The following is an 18,639-nucleotide window of genomic DNA, read 5'->3' as shown; positions in this document are numbered from 1 at the left end:
TAGTTCTTGAACTTCGTCCCGTTATCGCTTCTAATCTTTTTGATCCTTAAGCCGAACTCATTTTGAGCCCGTCTCAAGAATCCCTTTAAGGTCTCTTGGGTATGAGATTTTTCCTGCAAAAAGAACACCCAAGTGAAGCGAGAATAATCATCCACAATAACTAGACAGTACTTACTCCCGCCGATGCTTATGTAAGCAATCGGGCCGAATAGGTCCATGTGTAGAAGCTCGAGTGGCCTGTCAATCGTCATGATGTTCTTGTGTGGATGATGAACACCAACTTGCTTCCCTGCCTGACATGCGCTACAAATCCTGTTTTTCTCAAAATGAACATTTGTTAGTCCCAAAATGTGTTCTCCCTTTAGAAGTTTGTGAAGATTCTTCATCCCTACATGTGCTAGTAGGCGATGCCAGAGCCAGCCCATGTTAGTCTTAGCAATTAAGTAAGTGTCGAGTTCAGCTTTATCAAAATCTACTAATTATAGCTGACCCTCTAACACTCCCTTAAATGCTATTGAATCATCACTCCTTCTAAAGACAGTGACACCTACATCCGTAAAAAGACAGTTGTAACTCATTTGACATAATTGCGAAACTGAAAGCAAGTTGTAATCTAAAGAATCTACAAGAAAAACATTTGAAATGGAATGGTCAGGTGATATAGCTATTTTACCCAATCCTTTGACCAAACCTTGATTTCCATCCCCAAATGTGATAGCTCGTTGGGGATCTTGGTTTTTCTCGTAGGAAGAGAACATCTTCTTCTCCCCTGTCATATGGTTTGTGCACCCGCTATCGATGATCCAACTTGAGCCCCCGGATGCATAAACCTACAAAACAAGTTTAGTTCTTGATTTTAGGTACCCAAACGGTTTTGGGTCCTTTGGCATTAGATACAAGAACTTTGGGTACCCAAACACTACCTTGCCTGATTTGTTGGTTAGCACATAAGATGCATCAAAAGTTTTAAATGAAATGTTAGAATCATTTGATGCAATAGGAGTTTTCTTTCTAGGCAAATTTGGCACGGGTTGATTGCCTAGAGCTAGATGTCTCACCCTTATACATGAAAGCATGATTAGGGCCAGAGTGAGACTTCCTAGAATGAATTCTCCTAATTTTGCTCTCGGGATAACCGACAGGGTACAAAATGTAACCCTCGTTATCCTGAGGCATGGGAGCCTTGCCCTTTACAAAGTTAGACAATCTCTTAGGAGGGGCATTAAGTTTGACATTGTCCCCCTTTTGGAACTCAATGCCATCCTTGATGCCAGGGCGTCTCCCACTATAGAGCATGCTTCTAGCAAATTTAAATTTTTTATTTTCTAAGTCATGCTCATTAATTTTAGCATTAAGTTGAGCTATGTGATCATTTTGTTTCTTAATTAAAGCTAGGTGATCATGAATAGCATCAACATTAATGTCTCTGCATGTAGTGCAAATGGAAACATGCTCAATGGTAGATGTAGAGGGTTTGCAAGATTTTAGTTCAACAATCTTAGCATGTATTATGTCATTCTCACTTCTAAGATTGGATATGGTAACATTGCAAACATCTAAATCCTTAGCCTTAGCAATCAAGTTTTCATTTTCATTTCTAAGGCTAGCAAGAGAAACATTCAATTCTTCAATCTTAGCAAGTAAACTAACATTATCATCTCTAACATTGGAATTTGAGTCATTACAAATATTTGAATCAACCTTAGGAATTAATCTAGCATTCTCATTTCTAAGGTTGGCAATAATGTCATGGCAAGTGCTTAGCTCACTAGATAGTTTTTCACATTTTTCTACTTTTAGAGCGTAAGCATTTTTAACCTTCCTTAATTAGGAAGTCCTCTTGGGAATCCAAGAGTTCATCCTTCTCATGAATAGCACTAACTAATTCATTTAATTTCTCCTTTTGTTGCATGTTTAGGTTGGCAAAAAGGGTACGTAAATTATCCTCCTCATCACTACAATTATCCTCATCACTAGAGGTTGCGTATTTAGTGGAGGATTTTGATTTTACCTTCTTCCTTTTGCCGTCCTTGGCCATGAGGCACTTGTGGCCAACGTTGGGGAAGAGGAGTCCCTTGGTGACGACGATGTTGGCGGCGTCCTCGTCGGAGGAGTCGGAGGAGCTCTCATCGGAGTCCCACTCGCGACACACATGGGCATCGCCGCCCTTCTTCTTGTAGTATCTCTTCTTTTCTTTCCTCTTTCCCTTCTTGTCGTCGCCCCTGTCACTGTCACTAGATAATGGACATTTTGCAATAAAATGACCGGGCTTACCACACTTGTAGCACACTTTCTTGGAGCGGGATTTGTAGTCCTTCCCCCTCTTTTGCTTGAGGATTTGGCGGAAGCTCTTGATGATGAGCGCCATTTCCTCATTGTCGAGCTTAGAGGCGTCGATGGGTTGTCTACTTGATGTAGACTCCTCCTTTTTCTCCTCCGTTGCCTTGAATGCGACCGGTTGTGCTTCGGGCGTGGAGGGGCCATCTAGGTCGTTGATTTTCTTTGAGCCTTTGATCATCAACTCAAAGCTCACAAAATTTCCTATCACTTCCTCGGGAGACATTAGTGTGTATCTAGGATTACCACGAATTAATTGAACTTGCGTAGGGTTAAGAAAAACAAGTGATCTAAGAATAACCTTGACCATTTCATGGTCATCCCATTTTGTGCTCCCGAGGTTGCGCACTTGGTTCACTAAGGTCTTCAAGCGGTTGTACATGGCTTGAGGGTCCTCGCCTTGGTTGAGACGGAACCGACCAAGCTCCCCCTCGATCATCTCCCGCTTGGTGATTTTAGTCACCTCATCTCCTTCGTGCGCGGTTTTAAGCACGTCCCAAATCTCCTTGGCGCTCTTTAATCCTTGCACCTTGTTATACTCCTCTCGACTTAGAGAGGCGAGGGGTATAGTGGTGGCTTGGGAGTTGAAGTGTCGGATTTGGGCGACCTCATCCGAATCATAGTCTTCATCCCCCGGTGATGGTACCTGTACTCCAATCTCAACAACATCCCAAATGCTAGTGTGGAGTGAGGTTAGATGATGTCTCATTTTATCACTCCACATATTATAATCTTCACCATCAAACATAGGTGGTTTGCCTAATGGGACGGAAAGTAATGCAGTACGTTTGGAAATGCGAGGGTAGCGTAGGGTAATCATACTAAACTTCTTGCGCTTATGGCGCTTAGAAGTTACGGACGGCGTGTCGAAGCCGGAGGTGGATGGCGACGAAGAGTCGGTCTCGTAGTAGACCACCTTCCTCATCATCTTCTTCTTGTCACCACTCCGACGCGACTTGTCGTGTGAAGGGGATCCCTTCACCTTGTTGGCGGACTCCCCGGATGGAGCCTTCCCATGGCTTGTAGCGAGCTTCTCGCCGGTCCCGATCTCCCTCTTGGCGGATGCTCCCGACATCACTTCGAGCGGTTACGCTCTAATGAAGCACCGGCTTTGATACCAATTGAAAGTCGCCTAGAGGGGGGTGAATAGGGCGAATCTGAAATTTATAAACTTAAGCACAACTACAAGCCGGGTTAGCGTTAGAAATATGAACGAGTCCGAGAGAGAGGGCAAAAACAAATCGCAAGCAAATAAGGAGTGTGACACAAGGATTTGTTTTACCGAGGTTCGGTTCTTGCAAACCTACTCCCCGTTGAGGTGGTCACAAAGACCGGGTCTCTTTCAACCCTTTCCCTCTCTCAAACGGTCAATTAGACCGAGTGAGCTTCTCTTCTCAATCAAACGGAACACAAAGTTCCCGCAAGGACCACCACACAATTGGTGTCTCTTGCCTTGGTTACAATTGAGTTTGATCACAAGAAAGAATGAGAAAGAAAAGAAGCAATCCAAGCGCAAGAGCTCAAATGAACACAAAAGTCGCTCTCTCTAGTCACTATTTGATTTGGAGTGATTCCGGACTTGGGAGAGGATTTGATCTCTTTGGTTGTGTCTAGAATTGAATGTTATAGCTCTTGTAATGTGTTGAAGGTGGAAAACTTGGATGCCATTGAATGTGGGGTGGTTGGGGTATTTATAGCCCCAACCACCAAACTAGCCGTTTGGTGGAGGCTGCTGTCGCATGGCGCACCGGACAGTCCGGTGCGCCACCGGACACTGTCTGGTGCGCCAGCCACGTCAGCCGGCCGTTAGGGTTCGACCGTTGGAGCTCTGACTGGTGGGACCTCTGGGCTGTCCGGTGGTGCACCGGACAGGTCCTGTAGACTGTCCGGTGCGCCAACTGCGCGTGCTCTGACTCTGGCGCGCACTGTAGCGCATTGAATGCGGTTGCAGTCGACCGTTAGCGCGAAGTAGCCGTTGCTCCGCTGGCACACCGCACAGTCCGGTATGTCACCGGACAGTCCGGTGAATTATAGCGGAGCGGCCTCCCATTTTCCCGAAGGTGGCAAGTTCAGCTTCGAGTTCCCTGATGCACCGGACACTGTCCGGTGCGCCAGACCAGGGTGCCTTTGGGATGTCTTTAGCTCTCTTTCTTTAAACCTATCTTTGGTCTTTTTATTGGTTTGTTGTGAACCTTTGGCACCTGTAAAACTTATAGACTAGAGCAAACTAGTTAGTCCAAATATTTGTGTTGGGCAATTCAACCACCAAAATCAATCTAGGAAAAGGTGTAAGCCTATTTCCCTTTCACATACCATTCATCCTCGTTGAAGAAGCCTTCTTGGTGAAGCTCCCTATGTCGGGGCCTTCGCTCTTGTTCGTCTTGAGCAAGATGGCGTACTTCTTCAGTGGCTTCGTCAATCTGCCTTTGAAGATCAGCTAGTCGGGTCATCTTCTCCTTCTTCCTTTGTACTTGTTGATGAAGCATCTCCATGTTTCTGATTTCTTGGTCCAACTCATCCTCCTGGGGTGTTGGACTAGTGGCCTTCCTCTTCTGGCTTCTGGCTTCTCGAAGAGAAAGGGTCTCCTGGTTCGGGTCCAGCGGTTGCAGAGCGGCAACCCCTGTCGCTGAAGCTTTCTTCGGTGGCATGACGAAGGTCAATGCTTGCCGAAGGTGGTCGAAAAGAGTTCACTGGAGGTGGGCGCCAATGTTGGGGACTTGTTCTCAAATGCTATGAGTTAAGAACAAGGCAACATAAAAAATGTTAAACGTTAAAGTCCTTCGTCCTTCGAAGCATTATTTCCCTTGGGATATAATGATTTTCGAACGAAGGTTATGAAGGACATATCTTCATCAGCACAACATGTAATAATGAAGAAGGAATCATATGAATATAAAAGATAACATAAACAATTATGTATTATTATCAACTCATTTCTTATTTTATTATTATGGAAAAATAGAAATGATATCAAATTACAAATGTACCTTCGGCTTGAAAGAAAGTAAGAGTACAAGCGTGACGCAAAAGCAAATGTCAAGTCAGCATGAATAGTACGGGGACACTGTTCATCTATTTATAGGCACGGGACGCAGCCCATGTAAAATTACACTTATACCCTTTACATTTGCTAATGACTCTATAGTAATCCATCGAGGTCTGAATAGCCTTTTCCCTTTTAAGTCGGTTCACTTTTTCTGATATTACGTCGAAGGTCCCCTGAGCATAGCTTCGGCTCTGCGCCAACCTTCGCATTCTTCGCACTTCTTCATATTGTGGTTCTGATCCGAGTCCGAAGGTACCTGTTCATGTATTATACTCCAGAAACGTTGTTAAATCATGTTTTTGAGGACCTTCAGAAGACGAAGGCCCCCAACACATGACGAGGTGAGAACGATGTTTTATGTGAGCAGAGAGTTTTGCATCATCTCTACGAGTGTGGCCACACATGCAGAAAGACCACGCCAAATAGTCTACGAGCTTAAATAAAAACTAGAGTGAAATACATTATCGGTCCTTAAATTTATAGTGTTATATCATTCTGGTCCCTAAATTTTTAAAGTGCACATTCAGATCTCTAAATTTTGTGAAGGTGTATCATCTTGGTCCCTAAACTCTCAACTTATATATTCTGGTACCTATACTTTTATGATTGTCTGAGTCCATAAACTTGTTTTCGGTGTTATCACATGTCTAAATAATTCAAACATTTGATGACACCAAAACAAATTTAGAGACCTAGACGACACAACCATACATATATAGGGACTGAAATGCACATGTTAAAAGTTTAGAAATCAGAATAATACAACTTAACAAGTTTAAAGAACTGGATGTATATTTTGAGAGTTTAGAGACCGAAATGATATAACACTAGAAATTTAAGAATTGTTAGTATACTTTAATCTAAAAACTAACTACATGCTAACATGCTTAGCGGTACCCACATGGGATACCAAGGTGAGGATGGAGAGAGAAAAAATGATTATGCTGACAAGATGACACCGCCGCCTGAGTAGTGAATTGTTAGTATACTTTACTCTATTCTGATCATCTCTGGACCTAGTGTTTTAAAGTCTATTTTACTGCAGAAGCTATTTATTCAGCAAAATACAACGCCAAGACTCAAATTAATGTTCTTAAACTCAGGAATTTCATAAAATATCAGATTATCCACATAAGCGAATGAACTCTGATAAGGGATGCATTCGACGTATTCTGCAACGTACAAAAGTTCAATGGAGCCAATCTCGTGCATCTGAAAATGGATCCAAGATGGGCAGGCACAACAATGCCGTCCGATATTAATAAAGGAAGAACCTTTCAAAAAAAAGGTATTAACAAAAGAAGAGGGAGAAGTAAAAACAGAATAATCCACACCATACAACGCAGGTGCCTAATTACAAATCCATCAGATCAGAAGTACGCCCAAATCAGACAGGAGGCCAGGACATGGCAAGAACACAAACGCGCCGGGGAATCGTGCGGATACAATACAATTTCACAATTTGCAAGACATGACCAACCTAACCTATGAGGAGACGGCCGGATCGGATCGTTTGGCGCACAGACGACGACGGCACCGCGCGCGATCCCGTCTCAGATCAGATCATGCATGTCACATCTTGGCGAAGGAGACGGAGGATGCGGAACGGCTGTAGTAGTACTCGGGGAGGGCGTCGGGGCGGGAGAAGATGAGGGGGCGGTCCTTGGCCTCGTCGGGGTCCTCGTCGCTGCCGTCGTCCTCGGCGGTGTGGAGGTGGATGCAGGAGAAGCGCTCCAGGGACGCGAAGAAGGCCGACGCCACGCCCGTGGCCACCCAACGGGCGTACCCCTCCATGTTCCCGTACGACAGGATGCCGCCGTTCGCGTTGATGTTCATGGTTGCCGCCGCCGCCGTACGCCACCCCTGCCTCCGCGCGCCGACGGCCAAAGGGGAATAGTTAAGAAGAGTTGCCTGGTTGTTTGATGGTATCGTTGGTTAATTTTGCCTTGCCCCGTTTCTAATCTGGGTCTGGGAGGGATTAGAACTCATAAGTAGGCCTCGATTGTTTATCTCGTAGAATATAAGTTAGATTATGATAGAAGTGTAATTGGATAAAATATCACTTTGATAGTACAAAAAAAATTAAAATAAGCTATCCAATAATTGTTTATTTTAGTTTATTTGTAACCACAGTGATGTTTTACCTTTATACCTCTAAAGCCCAAAAATTGTATTAGAGAAAAAATAATGATATAAATAAATAAATATAATTATATTAGTGTTTTGAGATTTTTTGGAGCCATTGGAGATTAAATAGTTCCTTTCCCTTTTCATATTCAATTAATAGTATCAAATTAGCCAAGAAACCAATAAATAAATAAAGAAATATGCATCTCATGCCGATGTTATTTTTTGTGTGATGCATTTTATTTAAATAAAGGAATCATAACTTAAATTTGATCTCAAATTATAAAAGAAAATATAAAACAGAAAATGAGAAAGGAAATTTTAATAAAGTCATTTGTTACTTCCATAATTAAATAATAGGGAGAATAATAAACAATAATATTGTAAACAGTAGAATTTATATTTACATTAGGATGGTATTAGCTATTTGGAAATCTGAAATTCCAAAACCTAGATTCAAATTGAATTGGAAAGTAGAAAACTAAAATAGAAAGGAAATATCAAAATAAAAAGGGAAAAGCACCTGCCACATGGGTCGAATTGTCATGGTCGACCCATTCTTGCTTCCTCTCCTCGACCCAGCATCCCTTCATCTGGCCCGCGCCCACTCACTGACCACTGGGGCCGCCTTGCCAGAACCGAAGTCCGCATACACGCTTGGGGACCCTGTCTGCCAGGTGGGTCCCGCCTGTCAGCTTGATCTCCAACCAACAAATCGAAGTCCGTTGAACCGAACGTGCGAATTGGGCGGGTCCCCCAGCTTGATCCGACCGGCGCATGCTCATCTTTTCATCGTTGCAGGGTATTTATGAGGACCCCATAGCCGCTCTGTCTCGACCATCAAATAGCTAGGAGCAGTACCCGAAAGCAGGGGGCGAGGGAGTTGGGGTCTGATGTGATGGTGTCCTTGCTTCGCTGGTGTATAGCTTGTGATGGGTAGTGAAGAGGTTCACCGGGGGCAGTTGAAGTCTCATGCAAGGATTAATTGGGCGCTTGAGCACCAGGGTGCCAACCAATTGCTCGTCGTTGATATGCTCACCGCGGATCCGCCCTTCGGCGCGGTTAGCTCCTATCGGCACGCCTGCTGCTGGTATGTCTCCTCGAACGTGTTCGCAGTAGCCTCCTATTCTTCTTGCATGTTTCGACGCTCGGAATGGGGCACCGGGGCGGGAGCGCCACTCACCGGCGATGGCGCCGCCGGGTGGGGATGCTTCCTGTGGCAATCCCTGTGGGTTTGGGCGGGGGCTCCCCCGGCCGTCCGATCCGATAGGCGGTCGTGATTGAACCGTGCACCAATTCTTATCGGCTGATGATCGTCTATTGGGCGGCCAGATTAGACCCTAAGTACAGCGTCCCTCACGTGTAATCAGAGCCCTCCGATCGAGATCTGGTGGTTAGGGTTGTTATAGCGCTCTTCAATGAAATCTGGACCATTAACCCTCAATCCGAGGGCGGTTGTCACCTACTAGTTCGTTTTTAGGGCTGGTCTAATCCGCGCCCTTGAATGGTGATCCTGCCGTCCACAGGGACCAGTACCTCTTCGGTCGAGCGTGTTTGTAAAAGAGACCCTGGTTGTTATTGAAATTAAACCGCCATCCCCACCAGTATAAAGATATCTATACTTAGGTCATGTTTTATCACGAGTTAGCCCCTAAACTCTCATGAAATAGTGTCCGCAGCCCTGAACCTTTGTATATTAATAAAACCAATTCGAAAATTGAGTTTTATTGCCAAAATAATACTAAAACCTTAGAAAATGCATAATTAATTCATTTTAACTTCTTTTTTATCCATTCCAGTGGCAATAAATTCATAATAATATTATTTATCATCTGATAGCCTTATTTTGTTATGAAACATAGGTACAAATTATGCACTTAAGTTGTTTTGTATCCAACACTTAAATCTTCAGAAAATCATAACTCGTTAACCGTAAATCCGAATTTAGTGATTCTCGAAGCTACGGTCTCGTTACGACATGTAGATCATTATTATGTAGCTTGTTCTTATGTTTGGTGTGATGTTAATTTTGCAGCGAGGTTACGAGAATCTAAAGATCATCCTGGTACCTGGAACTCTCGAGTCTCAGACAAGTTGTGCCCTTGATCACTTTTCTTTACCCAATAATGTTCCTATTGAGAGCACCTAGAGGGGGGGGTGAATAGGTGATCCTGTAAAACTTAAACTTATAGCCACAAAAACTTGTTAAGTGTTAGCACAGTTCTTGCCAAGTGGCTAGAGAGGAGTCAAAACACAATAACCACAAGAAAGCAATCACAGAGATGACACGGTGGTTATCCCGTGGTTCGGCCAAGTACAAAACTTGCCTACTCCACGTTGTGGCGTCCCAACGGACGAGAGTTGCACTCAACTCCTCTCAAGTGATCCCATGCCGGTGACCACCAGCTCATCACCAACCAAAATGCCTGGAGAAAACCCATCAAAATTCACATGCATTGTGAACTGATGGGCTTCGACAACTTTTCTGTTGGTAAGAGCAACTCCAAAAGAACATGTAAACTAACTCCAAAACAGATATTAGTCAAGAATAGTGGTTTTTCTTACTCCAACAGCTCCCTCATTCTTCCCCCAAAAAATTAGCGTCCCGCATCCACAGACTTCTCTCCCTCATATTTTGTTGTGTTCCATCCCTCCCCAATTCATTTTCCAATGTACCAGATCATCCAGAGCATCCCGACGACTATAAAGATTGCACCACATGTCACATTTAAAGGAACTATTGGAGTACTCACCATAATTCACTCTTATAACTTTTTAGCCTACTCTTAATAATTAGTTTTTGGGATAAATTTTTTAACATCCTTTTGGAGTTGCTCTAAATACCCCATCTGACCCATCCTCATCCTTGACTGAGATGGCAATAATTCCAGCAAACCAACATTAATAAATTCTTTCACTCTCATCTTAACATGCATACAATTTTCGTAACCATTATCTGCATCACCGCTCACAGGTATTGAAACTGCTTCAGAGATCAGACGCCCATGATTAATGATATCCTCGTATGAGATGAGGGCAACACATGGTAATCCAATCCGTGCAGCAAAAATTGAGAAACCCATGATCTCGACAACAAGCTTGCGCACAGGGCTATCCTCCTTGGTGTAGATGTCGGCGATGCTCGCGACACGGTTGGGGAGCGGCACTGCATCCCTGTTGCAATGGAATAAAGGCGAGAAACAATGTTGTATGATGATGAAGGATTTCAACAAACACTTGTAGGGCAAGGTGAACATGATCATCTCAACTTTAGGGCCAATAACATCGCCTGGCTTGCGTTTGTAGCCGTTGTAGGTGTGCACGATCTGGGTGGCAACGTAGCTGCTCTGGGGAAGACACAGTCGCACAGCGAGGCCATGCACTCAGATGAGGTCCTAGAAAGTGGTGTAGGTGCAGAGCCTCGCGATGATCGTGACCTCCATGAGGTCCTCGACGCTCTTCTTTGCCATGGTGGCCATGGCCCGCGTGTCGCGCGAGGACGCCTGTTGGCACTGCGACACGACGTGGACCGCGAGCCGCGCGTCGCCCACCGCGAACGCCAGCGACCGTGCCCGCTGCCACGCTGCATCAAGGTCTCCCCTCTCACTCGGCAGGTGCCAGTCATAGTGCGCTTACTTGAGCTTCTTGATGTACCGCATCTGTTCGCGGACCTTAAGACCCATGACCTTGGGTTCGTCCAGGTCAGGGTTGGAGAGGCCGCCGCTAACAACATGGATGTCCGGGAGCAGGGCACGGTTGGAGCTGTAGTCGTCGGAGTTGGGCTCACCCAGGATGTAGACCACGGGGAGGTTGGGGACAGAGTAGGTGCCACAGTTGAGGCCCATTATCGAAGACTTGGTGGCGTGGTGGTGAGAACCTCCTCCTCTGTGTCGGTGTTGGGGACGAGCGCAGGGTTCATCGCCTGGTCTGGTGACAGCAAGGAGAAACGAAGGAGGTGGACTTCGCCGGACAACTCCGTTCCGCCGATGAGCCCGTTGTGGACCTTATCATCTGGGTCCCGACGGAACAACGCCGCGCCCTCGGGGAGGCACGGGTAGCGCGGTGATCCGCTGCTGTCGATGTTCTAGTCGAGCATCGGGGTCGAGCGAGGCATGGACGGGGACAGCGCCTGAATCATCGTCAGCCGCGTTGGCACTCGCGGCGTCCTCGTCCAATAGGTCGAGCTCCTGGAGGAGGTCGTCGTTGGGGTTGGCGAGAGTATCGACAAACGATTGTGGCATGGTGTAGTGGTCATCGTCGTAGAGCGGTAGGATGTAGCGGTTGGATACCGAGCCGGCGAGGAGCGTGGTCGACGAAGACATCTCGTCGGACCCTAGGAACGTGAGCACCATGGCGGTTTGCCGCAGACCAAAGTCGTTTTCCTGAATCCGAGGACGCCACCTTCGCAGCGTCGTCGTGGACGAGAGGCGGAAGGCTTGCCTCGTCGCAGTACTGTGCATTGACGACATAAGGAGTCGCAGATCCGTCGAAGGAGGAATTGCGCGACCAGCCAGCGCATCAGTCAAGCGTGCCTCCGTGCGCGCGAGTGCGTCAAGAATACCCTGCATCGCCGCCTCCATGGAGTCCTAGTCTGGTACCAAATGTTAGCAATCTCTAGGATGGGGATCGAGAGAACTAGAAGAAGAGCTTGGTAGGTTGGGATATCGAGAGAGGAAAGTGCTCGGCTGGGAAGGAGACTTGGAGAAGAAGGGAGATGGAGACAGAGGAGCACGAAGGCTTCTCAATAGAGTTATGATATTTTTTCTTTGATACCTTTTTACAGATGTCTCAGCATGTATTTATATCTCCTTAATATCATATAACCTATATTCCATCTAGTATACACACTACTACAGCAAACCTCTGTACAGGCGGTTTGGTTCGCCTCTTCACAGGCGGTTCCAGGAACCGCTTGTGGTGCACCGACTGTGATGTAAAACAAAATCACAGGCGGTCAATCAAAAACCGCCTGTGAAGACAGACATCACAGGCGATCCAGTTCAAAGGAACCGCCTGTGATAGACAGACATCACAGGCGGTTTCTTATCCTAGCCGCTTGTGTTAGCTACACATCACAGGCGGTTTTTAATATAAGTCCGACTGCATACAATATAAATCAGAGACGGTTTTTTAATATACAGATTCATATACAGAATTTTCAAACAGATTATACACAGATTTCATGCACAGATTCACACAGATTGCATACACAGATTTATACATATCAAGTTCCATAATACACAGATTCATCCACATATCAAGTTCCATCGTCATACACAGATTTATACACATATCAAGTTCCATAGACAACTAAACATCTCAAAGTTCCATAGACAACTAAACATCTAAAGTTCCTAACTAAAGACCTAAACACTGTGTGATATTGTGTACAAACTTAGTTCTGGGAATTGTTGCAAATTTCCATTTGTATTGTAGAATAACCCTTGTTGATGAAGAACTTCACGGCGCATAAAGTAAAGCAAGTCTCTTACAACCTTAGCCACGCCGACGGAAACCATATCTCTTTCTAACCATTCAGCATTGATCTTGGATTTAGGAACCTGCAATGAAAGCAAAAAACAAGCAATGGTAAGAGTAATGTGATGAGCAACAATATAACATAAAAATTGCAACATAGACAATGATAGCGAACTTACATCCTCACGATTGACCATGTAATGGAAGGTGACACGACACCATTCGCATACATAATAACCGCACAGGACAGTACCCGGAGGTTGTTTGTCACCATATGGAAATAATGATATTGACAAATTAGGCTTGTCCTCTGGATGATCGCCGCCAAGATCTTTCCAATAAAAACGGTATGCACTGCATATAAGAATAGCATTGTGAGATTAAGAATACATTTGTTAAGTTGTAATAAGTACAAGTGTGCAATAATAATCATACTTCTCTAAAATCTTCAAGAAGTCATTATACGTAGCCTTTTCCATTCCAGTGAGTCGAAGACCACGACTTTACCATCCTTTGGAAAGATCATGATACAAATGTAGTGGTCACTATATAGACATAGACGAAAACACATGTTAAGATCACGATTGCCATAATTTATAGTTCAAAATTAAACCATGTCGATAACTTACTTAAAGTGGTGCTGAGCTATTATTAAGTCCTTGCCATGTTGTACATGATTATACATGGCTCGTCCAATGTATGCCGCCATTACCTTCATTTTCTTTCTCTGATTCTGTTTGACGGCTTTCTCAAATTTAGCATTGTCCAAGTCTTTGTATTCTTCTCCATGCCTCCGAGCAACTACTTTGTAGCGAGCTTGGGATATCATCAACGGGTCAAGAAACCCTGTCTTAAGTTGTTTCTTCTTATCATCCATGTATTGCATCCTACGTGTAATAGTGTTAATCGTTAGACTCTCGTTTATGTGTGCGTGTACAAAACTAACAAATATGAAAGTTTAGAGGTACTTACAAGCAAAAGAGGGTTAAGTAGTTGGTTTCCGTCCTTTGTCGGTGGTACAACGACCAGAGATCGTCAAAGAATAAATGCCGCACAGGATCTATATGATCATTGCTCCAAAATGCATCTTCTGGCACAACAAATGTGAAGTCCTCGAGTTTGTATTTGTTGCTAGCCACCATGTACCACTCATGCATTCTAATCTCCGGAGTCGACAACTTAGAAAGTTGCACCATCGTCAAGAACGGCCTCCCATTCACAAATTTTGGAGGAACATCTGAAAGTCGCCTAGAGGGGGGTGAATAGGCGAAACCTGAAAATTAAAACTTTATCCCCCAACTAGATCCCTTGATTAGTGGTTAGAACAAGATATACAAATATAGGAGTATACAAACTAAGTTCTTGCTTGAAAGGAGTATTGCTAAAATAATGCGGGAGAGATGAATCAAATAAGTTATAGAATAACAAAGCAAGAAACCTTAGATGAGAAGAGCACTAGGATGAGTTCTTTCTTGCAACGTGTTGCTTTACTAAATGGAAATTTAACTTGAAGCAACACCAAATGATATTGGCAAAGAATGGAGCAAGAAAAAACTTAGTACGAGAAAACAAACAAATCACAAGCAATAAACACAATGGACACGGGTGATTTGTTTTACCGAGGTTCGGCCTTCGAAGGCCTAGTCCCCGTTGAGGAGTCCACTCAAGGACGGGTCTTTTTCAACCCTTTCCCTCTCTCCCCCGATCACACAAGGATCGGCGAGCTCTTCTTCTTCTCGAGGATCACTCTCGATCCCGCAAGGACCACCACACACTTTGGTGTCTCTTGCTAGCTTTTACAAGCCTCAAAAACTTTGGAGGAAGTTCAATGGGAGTCAAAACTCCACGCGCAAATGAACACAAAGATGAAGCACACACTATCTCTCGATGAATCTCACAAGGCACTAGTGCTAAACTCAAATGAGTAGCTCTCTTTTGCTTGCTCTCTCTTTTGTGGCACTTGTGTTGGTTGTAGTGGTCTAAATCTTGTGTATAGGATGGATCAATGAATATATGTGGTTGGGAGGGCTTGAGTATGTCAACTAGATGACTTAGAATGTTGCTTGGGCTCCCACCCCTTCAAGTGGCCGGTTGGGGTGGTATTTATAGCCACCAACCAAAATCTAGCCGTTGGTGAAAGCTGTCTGTCGTATGGTGCACCGGACAGTCCGGTGCACACCGGACATGTCCGGTGCGACAGCCAGTCACCCGGCCGTCAGGGATTCGACCGTTGGAGCTCTGACGCTGGGCCCATCTGGATGTCCGGTGGCGCACCGGACATGTACTGTAGAGTGTCCGGTGCGCCACTACGCGCGTGCCTGACTCCTGCGTGCTCTGGCGCGCATTAATTGCTGTTGCAGGTGACCGTTGGCGCGTAGTAGCCGTTGCCCCGCAGTTACACCGGACAGTCCGGTGCACACCGGACATGTCCGGTGAATTATAGCGGAACAGCCGAGATGAAATCCCGAGGCTGGCGAGTTCCTGAGGCCGCTCTTCCTTGGAGCACCGGACATGTCCGGTGTACACCGGACAGTCCGGTGAATTATAGTGGAGCTGCCTCCGGATTTTCCCGAAGGTGACGAGTTTGAGTTTGGAGTCCTCTGGTGCACCGGACATGTCCGGTGGCACACCAGACAGTCCGGTGCGCCAGACCAGAGGTGCCTTCGGTTGTCCCTTTGCTCTTTTGTTGAACCCAATACTTGGTCTTTTTATTGGCTAAGTATGAACCTTTGGCACCTGTATAACTTATACACTAGAGCAAACTAGTTAGTCCAATTATTTGTGTTGGGCAATTCAACCACCAAAATTAATTAGAGACTAGGTGTAAGCCTAATTCCCTTTCAATCTCCCCCTTTTTGGTGATTGATGCCAACACAAACCAAAGCAAATATAAAAGTGCATAATTGAACTAGTTTGCATAATGTAAGTGCAAAGGTTGCTTAGAATTGTGCCAATAAATGTTACTTACTAGATATGCATGAATTGTTTCTTTATTATGAACATATTGGACCACATTTGCACCGCATGTTTTGTTTTTGCAAATCCTTTTGCAAGATAGTCAAAGGTAACTGAATAAGATTTTGAGAGGCATTTTCAAGATTTGAAATTTTCTCCCTTTGTTTCAAATGCTTTTCCTTTGACTAAACAAAACTCCCCCTCAATAAATTCTCCTCTTAGTGTTCAAGAGGGTTTTAAGATATCAAGTTTTGAAAATACTACTTGCTCCCCCTTTAGAACACAAAGAGATACCAATTTGAAATTTACCAATTGAAAATCATTAATTTTTTTTAAAATTAGGGTGGTGGTGCGGTCCTTTTGCTTTGGGCCAATTTCTCCCCCTTCGGCATGAATCGCCAAAAACGGATACTTGGAATGAAATATAGGCCCGTTTCTAACTATTTTCTCCCCCTTTGGCAAATAAAATATATGAGTGAAGATTATACCAAAGATGGAGAGAGAAGCAGAGCGACGGCGAAGGATGAGTAGTAGAGTGGAGTGGAAGCCTTTGTCTTCGCCGAAGACTCCAATTCCCTTTCAATATACCTATGACTTGGTTTGAAATACACTTGAGAACACATTAGTCATAGACATAAAAGAGATATGATCAAAAAGGATACATCAAATTAAGCATGATCATAGTTCTATACCATATAGATTGCTCCCCCTAAGTATGTGCATGGAGAGGAACACATATTTTGGTCTTAAATGCCAATTGCACATAATTAGGTTAATGAGAACATATCTATATCATACAGATTGTGAAGTGCATTGTGGCATAGTATAAGTGTGATGCTCATGACAATTTATGCACTTATGAAAGCATGTTGTAAACAATTTAAGCATTTTCCCTTAAGGATTTCAAAGAGACTTAAGGATCATCCACCTTTGAAACAAAGGCAGCTTATCCTCGTTACAAGGTTAAGCTTTAAGCTCTTTGACAATAAAAGTACTTCATCTAGTTTTACCAGAGATGCACTAAAGCAGGAATGAATTTTGGGAAATTAAACTAGGTATGAAGCAGGGATAATACATGGACATGCTTTCTCTTCCTTTTATACAAGATATGCAAAGAATGTACAGAAAAGAAAGATTTAGGTACAAGTTTTAAATGAAAGGAGATAGTTTTACCCTTTTGTACCTTCACATAGAGATGCTCTTCTTCATTGTGCTTTGTCCATAGTCTTTAGATGCTTAAGACCTATATTCAATGACAATATATGGAAATATTTTGCACAAGAGAGAGTTTTACAACTAGTGATCCTTTTCCAAGTTATTGTAAGCATATATCAAATGGATCACCAATTGTATAAATGAATCATGAATTCTCCTTTTTAACTTAGTGCATATCAAGAGAGATATTGGTTGAAAGAATATGAGGCACTAAGAGGCATGGTTGTTAATGAAAGTCATTCAATGATCAAACAAATAACACATGTGATCAAAAGAACAACATACGCATTAGATTTATCAATTAAGCTTAGGATAGGAGAATCCAGCAAATACTTCATGAGAAACTCATTCTCATGCAAGAGACTATATGAAATTTCTAAGATAAAGTAATAGTCTCAACATAATCAAGATATAAAAAGAGGCTCCCCCTAAAGATATGCATCAAGTATTTGAATGAATGGATGCATTTACTTTAAAGACAAATAGAGAGAAGCATTATACATCTTGATCAAGGCTCATTAAATTTGTAATAAACAACTTGAGCCTAGTATTCTCATTATGAAAGGGTTTAGAATACTCACAACCACACCATTGATTGTTTCGTAGAAGTAGGTGGTGTTGTTCTTGATGTTCTCCTCTTTCATTTGAGAGTCCTCCCTTTGCAGTGGCTTCTTTTTCCTTTCAAACTTATTGAAAATACTCAAGAAGGATGTTAGTAATACAAGGGAGTATATAATGATGGATGATTTCTTTTAGATAGGAAATAAGCATAATTCATCATCCATAAGTCACACAGACATGAAGTAAAATCCTTAACATTAGTGTACTTTTACTTGAAAAGAGGAACATGCACTATTTAACAATTTGATCACTCATAGGAATTTACTTCTTTATATTGAACTTTATTAATTATTACATAAAACAGGTCAATATGAGAATGGATATAGCAAAGGCATGAATTAGATTAAATACCCATTGAGATGGGAACCAAACTTAATTAAAAAGATGAGTTCCCATACCTTTGCTTTTACCTTTCTTCCTTTGGGTGAGGATCAACCCATGAGGCTTGTGCACTTTCTCTCTTGTAGATTTTCATACTTGAACTTAAGAGAAATGTCAGTAGCAACACAAGCACTAGTTTCCCTCTTTGTAATCATTTTTGATAAGGAATGAAAAGTGAATTACTAAAGCATGGAAACTTTATAATATGAACTAGATCATTCCTTGAAGTATGCTTAGTTTTAACTAATGGAACAAGCATAGTAAGTTCTTTAGGATTATGGAAATAAATCTAATTCACAACATGGAGAGCGATGAATGAGGAAGAATCATATCCAATATAGGCAAGGAGCAAATCAACATAAATCATTGGATTGATTTTTCTTTTTATGTTAGATTACACGCTTCCAAAGAGAAACTTATTCTCTACAAGTGAGACTACTTGGGTTACTTAGATAAAATCATTAGTCTCACTATTCTAG

The 18,639-nt window shown here is 43.3% G+C and overlaps 1 protein-coding gene and 1 pseudogene across 1 annotated transcript; both read right to left on the bottom strand.

Moving 5' to 3' along the window:
• Window positions 1-6,602: 6,602 nt before the first annotated feature.
• Window positions 6,603-7,389, bottom strand: LOC100276621 (uncharacterized). The gene has a single exon (XM_008662721.4). The coding sequence runs from the start codon at window positions 7,217-7,219 to the stop codon at window positions 6,956-6,958; it is 264 nt and encodes an 87-aa protein (XP_008660943.1). The 5' UTR covers window positions 7,220-7,389; the 3' UTR covers window positions 6,603-6,955.
• A 4,036-nt stretch (window positions 7,390-11,425) lies between these two features.
• LOC103644991 (uncharacterized) lies at window positions 11,426-12,090 on the bottom strand (annotated as a pseudogene).
• Between the last annotated feature and the right edge of the window lie 6,549 nt (window positions 12,091-18,639).

This window comes from Zea mays, chromosome 1, assembly GCF_902167145.1.
Source record: "Zea mays cultivar B73 chromosome 1, Zm-B73-REFERENCE-NAM-5.0, whole genome shotgun sequence".
Taxonomy (NCBI): Eukaryota; Viridiplantae; Streptophyta; class Magnoliopsida; order Poales; family Poaceae; genus Zea; species Zea mays.
The sequence above is the reverse complement of the archived record's forward strand: the minus strand, read 5'-3'. Positions and strand labels throughout refer to the sequence as shown.